This window comes from Mesocricetus auratus, unplaced genomic scaffold (genome assembly GCF_017639785.1).
Source record: "Mesocricetus auratus isolate SY011 unplaced genomic scaffold, BCM_Maur_2.0 Super-Scaffold_100008, whole genome shotgun sequence".
Classification (NCBI taxonomy): Eukaryota; Metazoa; Chordata; class Mammalia; order Rodentia; family Cricetidae; genus Mesocricetus; species Mesocricetus auratus.
Genome location: NW_024429192.1, coordinates 80,508,145 through 80,524,918, shown reverse-complemented (window position 1 = coordinate 80,524,918; position 16,774 = coordinate 80,508,145). Strand labels below are relative to the sequence as shown.

At 49.4% G+C, this 16,774-nt stretch overlaps 1 protein-coding gene across 3 annotated transcripts in view; it reads right to left on the bottom strand.

The window, feature by feature from the left end:
- Positions 1–16,774, bottom strand: part of Sdk1 (sidekick cell adhesion molecule 1) — an 880,893-nt gene that overhangs the window by 50,648 nt on the left and 813,471 nt on the right. For all 3 annotated transcript variants that reach the window (XM_040751271.1, XM_040751272.1, XM_040751273.1), the window contains 3 exons: positions 10,413–10,548; positions 9,274–9,333; positions 8,122–8,223 (listed from right to left, as the gene is read on the bottom strand). In XM_040751271.1, the coding sequence (XP_040607205.1) occupies positions 8,122–8,223; positions 9,274–9,333; positions 10,413–10,548 (298 nt within the window). The remainder of the gene's footprint in view (positions 1–8,121; positions 8,224–9,273; positions 9,334–10,412; positions 10,549–16,774) is intronic.

Below are 16,774 nucleotides of genomic sequence, written 5' to 3'. Positions count from 1 at the left end.
ACACTGCAGCCCTGGACTTAAGATCCTCAGAACTTAGGAATCTTGTCATAGCAAACACACAGGACATGCAGACTGGGTGCTGATGGCTGCTTCTGGCTTGTGCTGGGTCAAGGAAGGAAGAGGATGGGAAGTCTAGTTGGCTTTCTGTTGTTGCGATAAACCCAATGACCAGAAGCAACTTGGGGAGGAAAGGGTTCATTTCACTTTACAGTCCATCACCGAGGGAAGCTAAGGTAGGAACTGAGGAAGAGATCATGGAGGAACACTGCTTACTAGCTCATGTTAAATAGCTTTCTTATGCAACTGAGGACCACCTACCCCGAGGTGGCTCTGCAATCAAGAAATGCCCCCACGGCCATGCTCGAAGGACAACCTGATGGAGGTGATTTTTCAGTTGAGGGCCCCTGATCCCAGGTCTAGTTTGTGTAAGGTGTCAATAAAAGCTAACTTCTACAGGTGGCTTCTAGTCTACAGGTAGCTTCACTCATCTTTGGCAAGGCAGTGGAGCCTCTACAGAGCCAAGGACGGTGCCCCCCAGAGCCCTGGAATTAATCCTGTAGGGAGACAGATATTCATCCACTCAGTTCTGAGAGCTCTTGTACATAAAAAAATCTACTGTGTGTGGGGAGATCATTCATCTGACCTGCAGATTACCTACAATGGTTAGTATGGATCCTCAACTTGACGGGATCAAGAATAATTTAGGAGACAAGACTGGGCATGTCTGTGAGGGATTAACTAAATTCACTTAATTGAGGAGGGGAGATCCTCCTTGAATATGAGAAGCACCAACCATCGCACGGGCTGGGTCCTGGACTGAATACAAAGGAGGAAGTGAGCTGAGTACCAGCATCCACGTCCCAGTGCTTCCTGACTGTGGATGTCATGTGACCTCCTGCTCCTGCCGCCACGCTTTCTCACCATGATGGATTGTGTATCCTCAGACTGTGAGCCAAATAAACCTTCCTTCTTTAAGTTGTTTCTGCCAGGCATTTTGTCACAGCAACGAGAGGGTGACTAGTGTAGTTTCTGAGGGAGGCCTCACACTAGGCATCTACCATTTGTAGGACTACCGTAAGTCACTCTGGATACCACTATTGTCAAGGTCACCCTAGCACCATTGACAAGGCTATCCTAGGCCACATCAGGTATCAACGGTTGCTAGGACTATCCTAGGCAATACTGAGGATTTCTGCTGCTCCAAAATTGCTCTTAGTCACACAGGGCTCCCACTTGGGCACTAGATTGTGTCAGATAACACTAGGTTGCCAAGTTTAGTTTTTTGTGATCAGTGATTTAATAATAATTTGAAAAGAATTTGAGAGGTTAGAGGTAGGTTCCATGGTAGAATATTTCCCCAGAGTTATCTAGAATTGAAGGTACTTCTTTTTTTCTTTCTTTCTTATACCTCAGCCTGACCTCAAACTCCTGATCCACCTGTTCCAGCCTCTGAAGTGCTGGCATTAGAGACAAGAGCCACCAAAGTTAGCTCTGAACTCTCCACCCTGCAGACAAACCCAGTCTTTGATCCCACCATAATGACCTTTATTTTCTTTAAGCACTGGGAGCTTAGACTCCTACCCTGTTCAACAGCTGTTATCACCATTTGTAAGATAAGCAAAGTTGAAAGCCACTCACCAGCTCTCTGCCTAAGTTGAGGTTGAGGGTTTTTTTTTTTTTTTGGTCTGTTTGTTTGTTTTTTTCCCCTTGCCTGTACAGAGAGTTTCCCATCATAGTGAGACCCAGATCATGACAGATCATGATTATATTAAACAACAGTCATGCAAGTCAGTTTCCTGTTCCCTCACGAGACTCAGGCTGCTGAAAAAAAAAAGCCTTATTCTCATTAGGCAACTTGCATGTTCTTATGGATTTCATGCCTTGCCCTAGAATGATCTATATTTCAGCTCAGATCTGTTTGACTCCCAAACTCAAGCTATTTCCCCATAGTTGAGGTGGAAATTTCTGGAAGGGCACTGGAGCTAACAAGTCTAAGATAGAAAAGAAAAGGCTACAGAGAAGACATTGGAGCAGGGGGTATGGCTCAGTGATAGAGCACCTTCTTAGAATACCCCAGTGAGGGGCTGGAGTGTGGTTCAGTGGTAGAGCACTGGCCTAGAACCTTCCAGTGAGGGGCTAGGGTGTAGCTCAGTGGTAGAGCACTAGAATCCCTCAGTGAGGGGCTGGGGTGTAGCTCAGTGGTAGAGCACTGGCCTAGAACCTTCCAGTGAGGGCCTGGGGTGTAACTCAGTGGTAGAGCACTAGAATCCCTCAGTGAGGGGCTGGGGTGTAGCTCAGTGGTAGAGCACTGGCCTAGAACCTTCCAGTGAGGGGCTAGGGTGTAGCTCAGTGGTAGAGCACTAGAATCCCTCAGTGAGGGGCTGGGGTGTAGCTCAGTGGTAGAGCACTGGCCTAGAACCTTCCAGTGAGGGCCTGGGGTGTAGCTCAGGAGTGGAATGCCATTTTTCTTTCTTCTCCTTTCTTCTAGGGTCATGCCTCCTCTGTGCATGAAGGTTGAGCTCTGGAAACACTGTGACCCCATTTCACAGTCTCAACCTTCCTTCCCTTCTAGGTGTCCCTAAACACTCTGCCCTAGACTCATGACAGTGCTCAGGTTGCTTCTCTCTGAGATCAGAGCCTCCAGTATATCATGCAGACTATAGTTCCCTGTCAGGTGCCTAGAGGTCAGGGGGCTCTCATGGGATACCCATCTCATATTCCTGATGCAAGGCCAGGTGCTGTCTGCATGCATGCAGCCCTGCACACAACATGGGCAGACTGGCTGGCTGCTGGGACCACCTGTGGTACCTGTGATGTCACTACTGCGTGCTGGGTTAAAGGTTACCCAGGCACCGTGAACCTGATGGGCTAGTGAAGCCCCAGGAAGCAAGGCAACTGCGTTAATTACCCCTGAGCGGCTGCCACTCTCTTCATTATAAACACATATTCTAACTAGCACAGTTCTGAATCCTTTTAATTCCACTTAATGGGCTCCAGGACTGGCTTAATGTGTCACTAGAGGGAGCTGAAACAGCTAGAAGTGTGGTTCCTTTTCTCTCTTTCCAACCAACAGTAATTAAAAACCTGTAGGATTAGAGGAAAGGTAAAACCCACATTCGACAGCAAGATATTTTCCCCCATCATTTAAAGGCTTTGTTTAGCCCAGATTGGCCTCAAATTTACTATGTAGCTGACAATGACTCTCAACTCCTGATCCTCCCGTGTCCACCTCCCAAATGCTGGGATTACAAGACGATGCCATCACACCCAGTTTATGTGGTTAGTGCTGGGGTGGGAGAGGCATCTTAGTGGTTAAGAGCATCTATTGCTCTTGCAGAGGACCCTCCTGTTTCACCATCCACACCAGGTAGTTCGTGTGTGTGTGTGTGTGTGAGAGAGAGAGAGAGAGAGAGAGAGAGAGAGAGAGAGAGAGAGAGAGAGAGAGAGAGAGAGAGAGAGGCCAACCTTTAGTGCTGTTCTTCAGGCACTGTCTGCCTTGTTTTTTTGAAACAGGGTCTCTCCCTGGCCTGGAGTTTGCCGTGTAAGCTAGGCTACGCTGGCCATTGCTCCTTAAGGATCAGCCTGCCTCTGCCTCTCCAGCAGTAGGATTAGAGTACAAGCCACAATGTCACACCCTGTTTATTTGTTTGCATGTGTTCTGGGGACAGAACATGGGTCCTATGCTTGCTTGCTCCCAAAGCCCTTTACACACTGAGCCATCTCCCCAACCCCTGCTTTTGTGTGGTGTTGGGGCTAAACCCTTGAGCCTTAGCTATTCAAAGCATATGCTCTACCTGAGCTATGCCCTGGCCTCAGGACAGCTCTTCCTGATGGACTAAGACTGACAGCGTGTCTACAAGGATAAGAGTCTCTGCCTCAGGCTGCGAGCAGCTATGAGCAGGGCAGAGACATATCGCCTCTGCCTCTTTGTAGTAACTGCAGGAAAACCTGCTGGCAGGGACTGTATAAGAGAACACTGCCAGCCCCACCGTAGGCTGTGAAGAGACTCCAGCCAATTCCTGAGTGGAAATAGGGACGGAAGGAAAGCAACAGGAATCCCCAAATCGGTTTGTCATTTAATTCACTTTCCATCAAAATCCCAGACTTTGCCCCCCTCCTTTCTCCTTTTTTTCTTTTTTTGCACTTGCTAAAGTGACTGTCACAATTATAAAATGGCTGCAAAATTTTGGAAACCAAGGACATGACCAGAGTTGCTAAGCCTTGTGTGATGAAGGAACACAAAGGAGCCTGCAGAACCAAGGAAAGACCAACACAGGCTGGTCCAGGTGTAAGCATTCAAAAGCCACCAAGACTCATAACACAGACTGGTCCAGGTGTAAGCATTCAATAGCCACCGAGACTCATAACAAGGAGAGAAACTGTGGATGGGTTGGTGGGGTCAGGGGCTCGGGACAGGAGACTGCCTTTCAAAGCATCTGGAGAAACTCTCTTTCTACCAAGTGTCAAACTCCACTATAGATCTTAATGGCATGGAGTGCTTGCCAAGCATGGAGCATGGAGCAGGCCCTGGATTTCATCCTCTGTATGACAAGGCCCAGACTTGATGGCACATGCCTATGATGCCCCACACTTAGGAGGTGGCGGCAAAAGGATCTGGAGGTCAAGCCCATCCATCCTTAGAACATAGTGAGTTCTAAGCCAGCCTGGGCTATACGATGCTGTCTCAAATAAGTAAATAGGTGTTTCCCTATAATGGAATAGAGCTCATGCAAATATCTTGGATGGGACTCTTCCATCTGAGTCTTGTTTGGAGCTGGTGGAGCTGGCTTCTGCCTCCTGTGCAGTGGCTCTTGACAGACTCATTTTTCTTCCTGATTTGTACCACTGGTGCTCAGACACATATCTCTGTAAAAAGGCATCTACAAACTACCTTCTCCCCGAGGTTCACAGATGTAACCAGGACACAAGAAGGGATCCAGAGAGAACACCCACTCTCTATCCAAGCCCCGTCCCATAGCTGACCAGATGCCTCAGGTAACTCACACAGGAGCTGTGCATATGCTCAGTAAACACCAAGAGGGGTTACACCAGGCCAGGCACATTCTACAGACTCATTCCATGGGCAGATGGGCTGGGAGCCTTGCTGGGATATGAACCTGAGTGTGCGCACAGATTTCCATACCACATCACAATGCTCAAAGGCTCAGAGTGGTTGAGTCATGTCCTCAAGGTCACACAGCCAACAAAAGGCAGGGTCATCACTCAGACCCACAAGTTTGCTCACAAAACCACAGCTGGGTCTGTTTCCATTACAGCCTCTGAGTATTTCAGTCTGACTTGCTTGTGATGCTCAGAGGGTAGTTGGCAATGGAAGAACGAGTAGGCGAGATGGCTCAGCAGGTAAAGGCACTTGCTGCCAAGCCTGAAGACCCGAGTTCAATTCTTGGGAGCCACATGAAGGAAGGAGAAAACTGATTTTCATTGGTTGTTCTCTGACCTTCACACATGAACTGTTGTAGATGTGCACTTACACTCACGTACACACACACACACACACACATACACACACGAGTGTGAGCTCCATCAATGCAGCCAGGTGCTCGAATGTGAGGAGCAGAGGAGAATGGCAGTGGCTAACTGGAGAGGATGCTTCGTTGGCTCCCTGCTTCCTCCTTCCAGAGAAATCCCCCCAGGATAAGATGTGGGGCAAAGGGAAGAGAGTTGGGACCTGGGACTTACACCTCTGGCATGCTGGTGGGGGAGCAGGTGGGACTTCTGGGGACACTAAATTCACTATAGCACACACTCAGGCAGTGATAAAATCTTAGCAACTCCAAGAGAGAGGTAGGGGGCACGGAACTGGTATACAAGTTTCTCCCCTTAGTAAGATGACAAGATGCCTGATAAAAGCAATTAAAGGGTGGAAAGGTTGATGTTTGGCTCTCAGTCTGACGGTGCACAGCCCATCGTGGTGGGGAAGGCATGGCAGCAGCAGCATGAGGCAGCTGGTCACATGACATCCACAGTCAGAAAGCAGAGAGAGATGGACGTGGGGGCTCAGCTCACTTTCTCCTTTTTATTCAGTCCAGGTCCCCAGCCCACGGGGTAGTGCTGCTCACACCGAAGGTGGGTCTTCACACAAAAATCAACATAATCTAGATAATTCCTCACAGAAATGGCCAGAGGTGTGTCTCCCAGGAGACTGTATATCTGGTCAAGACAACAATGGAGATTTACAATCACAGGTGGCCTGGTTGGAGGCGAGGAGAGTGAGAAGGCCCGTCTTTGGACCAGCTGGAACTGTCTACTGTCTAAACTTGGGTAGGTGACCTTTATGCTCTATGCCTGCCTGTTTTCCCCATCAGAAACTACTAGGGATGGCAACACAGATGTTCCTCTGGCCACACAGTCTGGCCTAGGCACATTTTCTGAGAGGCCCTTGTGATGGTTGAACTTGGTTGTCAACTTGGTTAAATAGGGCATCAACTCAGACTGGCTTCTGGGAAGTCTGTGAAAGCATTTGCAGGAAGTATTAGTAGAGCCGGGTAGATCATTCCCCAGAGTGGGGAGCACCTTCTGGCTGCAGCCAACATAGAAGGAGGTCTGAGGGAAAAGCTGCTGTTGTCCCCTGCCTGCCTTTGCTCCTTGCTGGCAAATGCATCTATCTCTTCTTCTGATGCTGCTGCTGCCACCACCACAGAGTCTAGCTTCTTCACCCTACAAATATACATGAAGGAACGGCAGCTTTCCAGGGATCCTCCAGGAATCTACCAATGGATGGGGACTGCTAGGACACTCAGTCTCATAGACTGAGCAGCTAACAGATTCTCAGCATGCAGATGGCCACTGTTGAACTACCCAGCCCTGTCATGTAAGCCAACCTAATAGAACCTCTTCAAGAAATACATTCTGTCTCTGGGTTCTGTTCCTCTAGAGAACTCTGACTCAAACAGTCGCCCATGGAAAACCTCATAGCTGAAGCTTGAGAAAGGATGGCTGTGCCCATGTGTGCCAAGAGCAGGGAAGACGGCACAAGAAACCTTGATACCAGTGTGTCCATCCATTCAATCAAATGACAACGTCAGCATCCCAAAGCAGGGAGGACATTGTGGCGATCAATAATGACTGCTGTGGTGGTGTGCATGTTCAATGTATTCAGGTTTGTGTAAACTCTTGGTCCTCAGATGAGGGCACTCTTTGGGAGGCCATGGAACCATTTGGAGCATGGACCTATCCAGAGGAAGTGGGTTGCTAGATGATGAAGCATACAGGTTATAGCTTGACTTTGGTTCATGCCAAGTGTCCAGTTTCCATGACACAAATGTAATGGGCTGCCTCATGTTCCTGCTGATAAAGCCATGAATAACCTCTACCACCATGCCTTCCCCCATCATGATGAACTACATCCCTCAGCCAGCAAGTCACAATAAATCCTTCCTCTCTGGGATGGTAAATATTGTCAACTCTACTGGAGAATCACTTAGGAGATAAACCTCAATTAGACTAACTGAGATTTCGGGAAGACCTCCCTAAAGATGGGATGGTCCTGGATTGACTGAGAAGGAGAAGGTCAGCTGAGCACCAAAATCCATCTCTCTCTGCTTCCTGACTGTGGACACAATGTGAGCATCTGCCCGGCTCCTGCCATCTTGCCTCCCCACCGTGATGAATGGCACCCTCAAACAGTGAGCCAAACCAACCTGTCTTTTCTTTAGCTGTTTATGTCACGGCCATGAGAAAATAAATACACACCCTGGTGAGTTCTTTTTGTCAGATGTTTGTCGTAGTAATAAGAAAAGTAATGGACATGGTGTCAATTTGATGAGACTGGTAATTTCCTAGCATAGTAAAGCTGTTTCTGGGTTTGTGTGCAAGGGCAGACAGCTGCCTGGGATGCAGCCAGCACCATCCTGCAGGCTGGGCTACCTGATGGGACACAGGAGGAGGAAGCCTGTGATGTAGGCCAGCTCTTTCACTTCCTCCATGAAGAAGTTGCTCTACCCCTCCCCACTTAATGGACGGAAGTTGGGACCAAGAGAAATCCTTCTTGAGTCTCCAGTGTTCTCATTATGAAGCTAGTCTCTATGTTTCCTGCAGCTATCTGATTGATTGCCATGGCCCTTGTCTGGCTAAGAGCTGAGGGATAGGCTCTGAGCTTACCAGCCTCACCAACGAAGACCTCCACCGGCACACTGGCTGGGCTCTCGCCAATGATGTTATAGGCGGTCATGATGACTTCATAGCGCCGGTACTTCTTCAGATCTGCAAGGTCAAACACACTGGGTCAGCCTACAGCTGGACAAGCTTTTGGTGTTAGATTTCCTCTGTGGGCCATAGTCAGGCAATGGAGAACCCAGGGAGAGGTGTAGCCTGCTCTTGGAAGGACTAGGAAATGCCTTCATCTTGCCTCCTCGTGCTGCTGTCAATCAAGAGATGACTCCTCCCACCTGTGCTCAGGTGAACAGTAACAAAGCATTCATGTCTCAACCTGTCTATGTCCAGTCTCTCTCCTGGAAAGAGGCAGCAGATGAAGACCCAGGCACTTACAAACTCTTCATCCTCCTGCCTCCACCTCTCAAGTACTGGGATTGCAGGTGTGTACCACCATGCCTGGTTTACACCATGATGGAAATGGAACCCAGAGTTTCTCCATGGTAGGCAAACATTTCTCTACCAACTGAGTTACAAACTCAGACCCTGTGGTCAGCATTCAGTGTTTGAGTTCAGGGAGAAAGCAAGCGGACCACTGCCTTTAAAATAGTTAAGATGGCAGCTGCCGCAGCAGTTAAGTGCACTTGCTGTTTGTTCTTCCAGAGGTCCTGGGTTTGATTCCCAGCCCCCGCATGGAGGTTCACAACTATCCATAACTCCCATTCTTGGGGATCCCATGCCCTCTTCTGGCCTCCTTGAACACCAACACAAACATGGTATACCGACATACATAACATGCAGACAAAATACCCATAAATTGAAAAAATATGGTTAAGATGGCAACATTTTGGCCTCTGTATTTCACTATAATTGTGTGTGAGAGAAAGAGACAGAGAGCCACAGGAGAGATTTTTTGCCGTGTCTGACTTTTACTTCCCTCCCAGCCAGATGGAGTGCTAGATGGCACTATTGGGGAACCCACCAGTCTCTGCCTCTAGAAGCTTCCCTGATATGTGGGCATGCTGAGACACAACCACCAAGAGGGGAACTCCATAAACTAGAGCCATGAATCCAGGCTGGTTTTGCTTGGACTCTAGAGAGGGATGGGCATCCCTGCATCGCGGCTCGCAGTCACAGGGGCCTGAGGTGCTGGGAACTTACGTGTTAGTTCATATGTCGTTAATGTGGAGCTGCTGTTCACGGTCTTGAAGCTGCTTTGGGCTGTAAGGGGTAAGGAAGGCAGTTAGTGCAGAGGAACACTGTGCCTGTAAGCCATGTGTGGGGTGGACATGAGGCACACACAAGCTGGACGGGATACTGTGCTGACTGCCACAGTTCCCGGGATGCTACAGTGACTGTAGGCTTCTCATCAGCATCCGGGAATTACCACACTTCTACCTAGCCCATCAAACAAGACACACCAGCCTGAGACAGGCGGTGGTGGGCTGGCCCTCAGATAGAAGGAAGCAAACAGAAGGGCATTGGCAGCAGTATAGAGGACAACAGTAAAGACATAGACATGCTCTTTTTTCTTTTCCCGAGGCCTTTCTGGGTTGCAGGTCTGTCCTGCTGACTGATGCTTGCAAGCTGTGAGACTCTAGCCTGAAGGGGATGAAAAAGTCACCCATCAAGTGTTCTGAGACCAGGCATACACACACCTGGTCCCATCAGACTGCAAGCCACCAGTGCCAAGTTTGTATGCAGTTGGTATGGGTGCCCCTGGTGGAAAGGGTGGTATGGAGCAGGGAGCCCTTTGCGTTCTGGGTAAACCAACATTAGGCAGCCTCCTGGCCTGATGGGGGTGAATTAGGTAGGAAGTGTTGCCCTGGTGTTCTGCCCTGTCTGTCTCTCATCATAGACATCCTCCTGCCTCTGCCTCCTGTGTGCTGGGATTAAAGGCATGTGTTACCATGCCTGGCAAAAAGGGAATTTTCAATGACACTGCTTAGGGACAATTTCCTTGTGGGAGACAGAAGGGGTAGAGAGGTAGGGTCTTCTGCAGTTAAGCTGTCTCTAGCTGTGGTGGGGTACAGTCTCAGCAGAGATCAGGAGGTACCCACACATAGGTTAGATGGGTGTGGCCTTCAACTCAGGCCCCAGGCTCCAGGTCATTCTCCACACAGTGTGTCCCTGGAGAGTTGGCCCCTTCTCCCCCAGTTCAGCTTCCAGGTCCACTGCCTCCTTCTGTGCCCCACTAGATTCACACTACAATGCCTGCTCCCCCACTTTGCCCTCACCTGGCTTCCCTATAGTATTTCCCAGCAGGTCTTCCAAGGAGCAGACGGACACGTAAGGCTCACCTGTGAGTTCAGCACGCAAGGCAGAGGGACTCTTGAGTGTCTTGGTCTCAGGGCCCATGCCTGTCTCTGACTCCAGCTCACGGTAGTAGATCCTATAGCCTTGCAGAAGGCCATTTAGGCTCTCATCCCGGGGAGGCTGAAAAGACATTGTACACTCAGCCATTTGTATAGAAGCCTTAGTACCTTCCACCCTGGTGTAGCTAGCCCATCATGAAGAGTCGCTATCTCAAGCCTATGGTTTTGTTTACAAATCATTTTTACATGTATTTTATTATGGTGATTATTATGTGTGTATTTGTGCACATACACATGTGTGTGCAGGCATGTATGCACATACATGAGCCATGGTATGGATGTGGAGGTCAGAGAACTATTTTCAGGAGTTGATCTTCTTTTACCATGTGGGTTCTAGGGCTCAAACTCAGGTTGTCAGGCTGCCTGTAAGCACCTTTATCCGTTGAGCCACCATGCAGGCTTTAAGCCTACAGCTCTTGTTAAAAATAAAGGAGGAGAGCTGGTGAGATGTGTAAATGGGCAAAGTGGCTGCTTTGCAAGCACTAGGACTTGAGTTCAATTCCCAGAACCCACATAAAAAGCTGGGCAGGGTGGTGTGTGCTTGTGATCCTGTACTGGGGAGAAGGAGACAGGAGGATTCCCAGGGGCTAGCCTAGCCTACTTGGTAAGTTCCAGGCCTGTGAGAGACCAGGTCTCAAATATCAGTGTAAACATCTAGTAAGGAAAACCTGAGGTTGTCCTTTGGCTTCCATGTGTGTATGTGCATGGACACCTGCACTTGTGTGTGCAACACACACACACACACACACACACACACACACACACACACACAGGAAAGGTTTGAGATTATTAAAGGGAAAAGATGAGCCAGCCCAGACTCAGAGCCCTGCTCACACCTTGTATGCGGTATGATGGCTGCTAATCTTGATGGCCAACTTGATTTCATCTGGAATCAAAACGCATATAGCTGGGATTTTACTGATGTATCATCTGAGGTTGGAAGACCCATCCTAGACCTGGGCCACAGCTTCAAGCGGCAGCCCCACATAAAAGGACATGGAAGAAGGAAACTTTTTGCCTGCTTGTCCTCACACTTGGCAAATTCATCTATCCTGCTGATGAGACATTCCTCCGATGTTGTTAGAACCTACTTCTTCCAGAGTCCAGCATAGACTGAAGACCAGCAGCTCTCTAGGAATCCTCAGGGACTCCAGCAACAGATTAGGGCTGCTGAGACATCCAGCCTTGTGGACTGAACAACTACTGGGTTCTTGGCCTTTTTGTTTGGAGGTGGCCATTGTGGGACTACCCAGATCCCAGCCTATATGCCATGCTAATAATATTAATTTTATGGAGACATGAGCTCCTATCCTATGTCTAGCTATACTGGAGGTGAGGCAGGAGAGCAAGCTATAGGCACAGATGAGGAGGGAGCTTCTCTCTATGAGGTGAACCTAGAAATAGTAAGGGAACTAGAAAAGCAGCCTCAAACCACACCCTTCCCACCCCCACCAGATAGCTAGAATTAGTTGAGAGGAAATCACACTGGATTTGGGAGGATCTTAATCTAATAGCTGGTGTCCTTGTAAGAGGAGGGGCATTTGGACTTGTGCATACCTAGAAAGAATGTCCAGTGAATATGGAGAGGGAGATTAGAGTGGTATGTTTATAAGCTAGGGGACTCAAATGGCCATCATGGTTCCTTTCCTAGAGGGAGCAGTGTCCTGTTGTCACCTAGCCTTGGGACTTCTGGCCTCCAGAACCAATCTCTGTGGCTGTGAAGTATGTGGTTTGTGGCAATGCATGAATAAGAAAACCCTTTGCCAAACAAGGGACAGCAAGTATTTCCCAGACCCTGGGGCAGCTTTGCCCCTCCTTTCTGAGGTCCCTAACAAAGAACCAGGAAGATGCTTGTCCCTGTTCAGTGACTCTGACTGCTACACCAGGAGCCTGCTCTTGCAGCTCAGATAACCCCACGTGGCCATGCAGAAGGTCTGGCACAGTCTTCAGTCACACTGGGGGGAGGTGGGGATGGCAGGGCTCGGGCTAGGCAGATGAGATGGCGTGCGCTCCTGTTTCTGGGATCTGGACTGACTCAAATTAGAAGAAGGGAGGGTGAGTGGGTACATCAAAAGCTTGCTGCTGGGCTCTGTGAGTGCCAGCCCTGCAATCTCCCCTCAAGGGTCACCTTCAAAGCCAGCCCGTCAGTCTGGGATCACACCAGAGGGAGGATGGCTACAGCCTGTCCAACTCTACAGAAGACACACGGGCTGGGGACACTTATATCAGGGAAAGTGGGGAGGACTGGATTCTGTTCGCTCAAAATATCAAACGAACAGGATGCTGGGAAAATGGATATGCCCTTGCTGGGGACATAGTGTGGTTGTGCAGCTATTGGCAGACACACCCAGACCTTGAGTGTACAATCTGAGGGTTGGGAGAGGAAGTGTGAAAGGTTGAAACATTTCTAGTCAAGTCAGAGGATGGAAAGGGAAGAGGAGGCCAAGCTCCTCCACCCAGAGGACAATGATGACCAGCATTAAGCTGGGGCCACGTTTGTCAGGTGGCATCAGAAGCCCCAGAGTATCTCGGAGCTGAGTTGTGTGTCCTCCCAGCAAGCATCTGCTGTGGTCTGAATCAGGGGTCCTGGAGGGAGGGCTGTGTGGTGGAGGACTCTACCCCTCCCAGTTTTCTTCCTGTTGGTGTGACACAATACTCTGATCAAAAGCAACCCAGGGGATTTTATACTTCCGGGTCACAGCCCATCCCTGAGGGAAGTCAGGGGAGGAATTTAAGCAGGGACTTGGAGCAGAAACCACGGTTTGCTGCCTTGCTCTCTGGCTCATGCTTGGCTTTCTTACACAACCCAAGACCACCTTGCCCAGGAAACGAAGCTGCCCAAGTGGGCTGGACCCTCTTACATCAATTAACTATCAAGACAGTCCTCACTGACAAGCCCACAGACCAACTTGATAAAGACAATTCCTCAATTAAGAGTCTTCATGTGACTCCAGGCTATTAATGCTAACTAGAAGAGTCCCCTCCTTTAGGAGGCAGGGTCTAATGGGAAGAAGTTAGGGCATGGGAGCATTGTGCCCTTGAAGGGGACTGTGGGACCCAAGGATCTTCCTGTTTCTCTTTGCTTCCTGGCTATGCGGTGGTCATTCTGCTCCAGTATGCACTTCTCAACAGAGGCTCCAACCAACAAGTCCTTGATTTTGGACTGGAACCTGTCGAACTGTGAGTGGAATGAACAACCTTTTTTCTTTCTACACTAATCCTCTCAGAAAGTGGCTGACATGAGCAGATTCTCCAAAGGCTGCAGCCAGTCCAGGCCTGCCCATGGGCAGCTCCTGCAAGGTGGGGACATCACTCATCCAGGGCCTGGTGAGTTTGCAGAGACTCCAGGACAGCCTGGTGGAGCACTGCATTTGTGTTTATTTGGTACCATGGTGGAAGTCAAATGGACAGTCTTGAAGTCTTTCCAAATAGTTCCTAGGACTCATGGGTCCAAAAAGAATGGGGAATTCAGGTTCTGGATTTAAATCCCGACACTGTGGCCTCCTCATATGCTTCAACTCCCAGGCTATGCCTTGAAGTCTCTTTGGCAGGAGTCTGGCACTGGGTTTGATTCTCCCTGTTGTAGAATATTCCTTTACACTGTGTGAATATGTGTTGCTGTGACTGGCTTAATAAACAAGCTAACTGGCCAATAGTTGGACAGGATACAGTTAGGCAGGAAAGCCAACTGAGAATGCTGGGGTGAAGAAGGGCAGAATCAAGGAGTCACCAGGCAGAGACAGAGGGAGCAGAAGATGAACATGCCATATTAATAAAGGTACTACCACGTGGCAGAGTGTAACTAAGGAATATGGGTTAAGTTAAAATCTAAGAGCTAGTTAGTAACAAGCCTGAGCTATCAGCTGAGCATTTATGATTTATATTCAGCCTTAGAGTTGGTTATTTGGGACTGGGCAGTCGGGACAGGAAACACCCGTTTTATACCTCTCAGCCTCCCAGCCCTAAGCCTGAAGTTCTTGGTCCAGGACTTGTCCCAGAGCACAAGGATCTGCCTTCCCTGTGCTCAGATCATACCCCTATAGCACTTGAGACAGGCCTCGGATGATGCTTGTACAATTGAGTTGAACAAGCTAGACAACAGAGGACTCCATCTACACATAACTCCACCCTGGACTGGCCATTCATGTGGGCAGAAGCTCAAAGGGACCTGGAAGCTCTTCCCAACTCTGCCTCCCTCTGCCCACTCTCCATCCAAAACCCCCTGGCAGACTCAGAGTCTAGGGTGGCTTTCCAAAAGTCCCTGTGCAAATGCAGGTGACACAGTCATGGTGTATCAGACAGTTATCACCTACTGCACTGGAGGAGAATGGTGCCCTGGGAAAGACCCTGAAGGACAGTGCCTTGTGGTATTGGCAGAACTGAGTGGAGGGAGGGAGGGACTTGTGTTGGGAGGAGCAGAACTCTACCATAGCTTCTGTGATGGTTAATCTCAACTGTCAGTTTGAGGAGATATAGAATCATCTGGGACAAGGACTTCTGGACATGTCTGTGGGGGACTATCTTGATCAGGCCAACTGAGATGAGAAGAACTGCCCCCTGCGGGCAGCACCATCTCCTGACTGGGAGCCTGGGTTGTACAAGTGGAGCAAGAGAGTTGAGCAGAGGCATTCATCATTCTCGGTCCCTGATTGGAAGAAAGGGTACAGGCTACTTCAGGCTCCTGATGCCAGGCTTCCCTACCATGAGGAACTGTGAGTCTGTAAGTTGCTTTGGTCAGGTATTTTGTAGCAGTGAGAAAAGTAACTAAGAAGGCGGTCTGCCTTCCAGCTGCCTGAGAGGACTGGAGTAGGTCACACAGTGCTGGCCTCTACGCAGTGCTCCCCCTGCTCAGGTGTGAGGTGGGCTACAGAGCCAAGTTCACCCATGCTACAGCAGGGACCTAGGATTCAAGGAGGCGAATCACTCACTTGCGGTCTCATGAGACCATGAGGCAAACCTGGGATTCAAATCTCAATCCAGAGGGACAGCTGAGTTCTCTTGGGGTCTAGGCTTACATCCCTGTACCCCCATGTGTTGGAGAGTGGTGCAGGGGTTCCCTCTGGGACTAAGTTCCAGTGGTTTAGGGACACACGCATTCCCAGATCACCTTCATTTCAAATACAGCATTAAACACATGATGTGTTTGTCAGACTTTCTGCCGCTGTGATGAACACCCATGAGAGCAGCTTGGAAGGAGGAGTTGCTTTGGTGTATGGGTTCAGAGGTTTCTGCCCATGGGTCACTTGGCTTCAGTGTTTCTGGGCCTGTGGTGAGGTCAGTGTGTGGCAGGGGAACACATGGCCCCCTTACAGTGGACAGGAAGGAGGAGACCCCTAAGAAGAGGCAGACCACTCTTCAAATGCCTGTCCCAGGTGGGGGAGATGCTCCATAGGTGAGAACGCTTGCTGCACAAGCATGAAGACCTGTGTTCAGATCCATCAATAGATTAGTTAGATCCCTTATCCATCTATGTCCCTGAAGCCCCATAACTGGCTACTCATGTCCAGAACTAAGCATTCCACCCATTAGACTTTTGGAGGACATACCATATTCACATCATGACAGCCATCAACTTTACAGTTGAGTCTTTGCCCAGGTTGGACCTTCTCTTTACCTTGTCCTCTGGGGAAGACCTCTCCACCCTGTCGAGTGTGTTCATTTGTCCCTCAACACAGCTGAAAGCCTCTCTCCACTGCCTCCCCATGTATGCCTGTCAGTCCAGCACATGGGCCCTTTGAGTAAGGAAAATACACCCTGGGTTCTCGGCTGCCCACGGTTGAGTTCACATGGCCTTTGTCTTGACCGCCATTACACTCACAGAAGGAAGAGTCGCTTGGCTTATGCAAGAGATGAGCAGGTCTTTCATTTGCCAGTAAGTATCTGGGCATGCTTGTGGGGACTTTTCTAGACTGTGCTAAGGTGAGAAGACCCACTCTAAATGCGGGTGGACCTTTTCCATGGGCTGGGATCCTGGACTCAATACAAAGGTGAGCCCCAGCATTCATTTCTCTCTGTTTCCTGACAGTGCATGCAATGTGACCTGGTGTCCAAGGCCCTGCGGTCATGCCATTCCCACCACGATTCATCACACCTTAGAACTATGAGCCAGAAGGTGTTTTGTCGCAGAGAGCAGCAAAATAACCAAAACGACCCCCCTGAGGTGTCAGGGCAGCTTGAGGAGGCATGTATAGGGTTGGTGCATCAAATGGCTCAATGTTGTCAATGTTGTGAACAGTTTGAAAGATGAACAGAACTCATTGTGGAAGCAACACCACCCCCACCTGGGA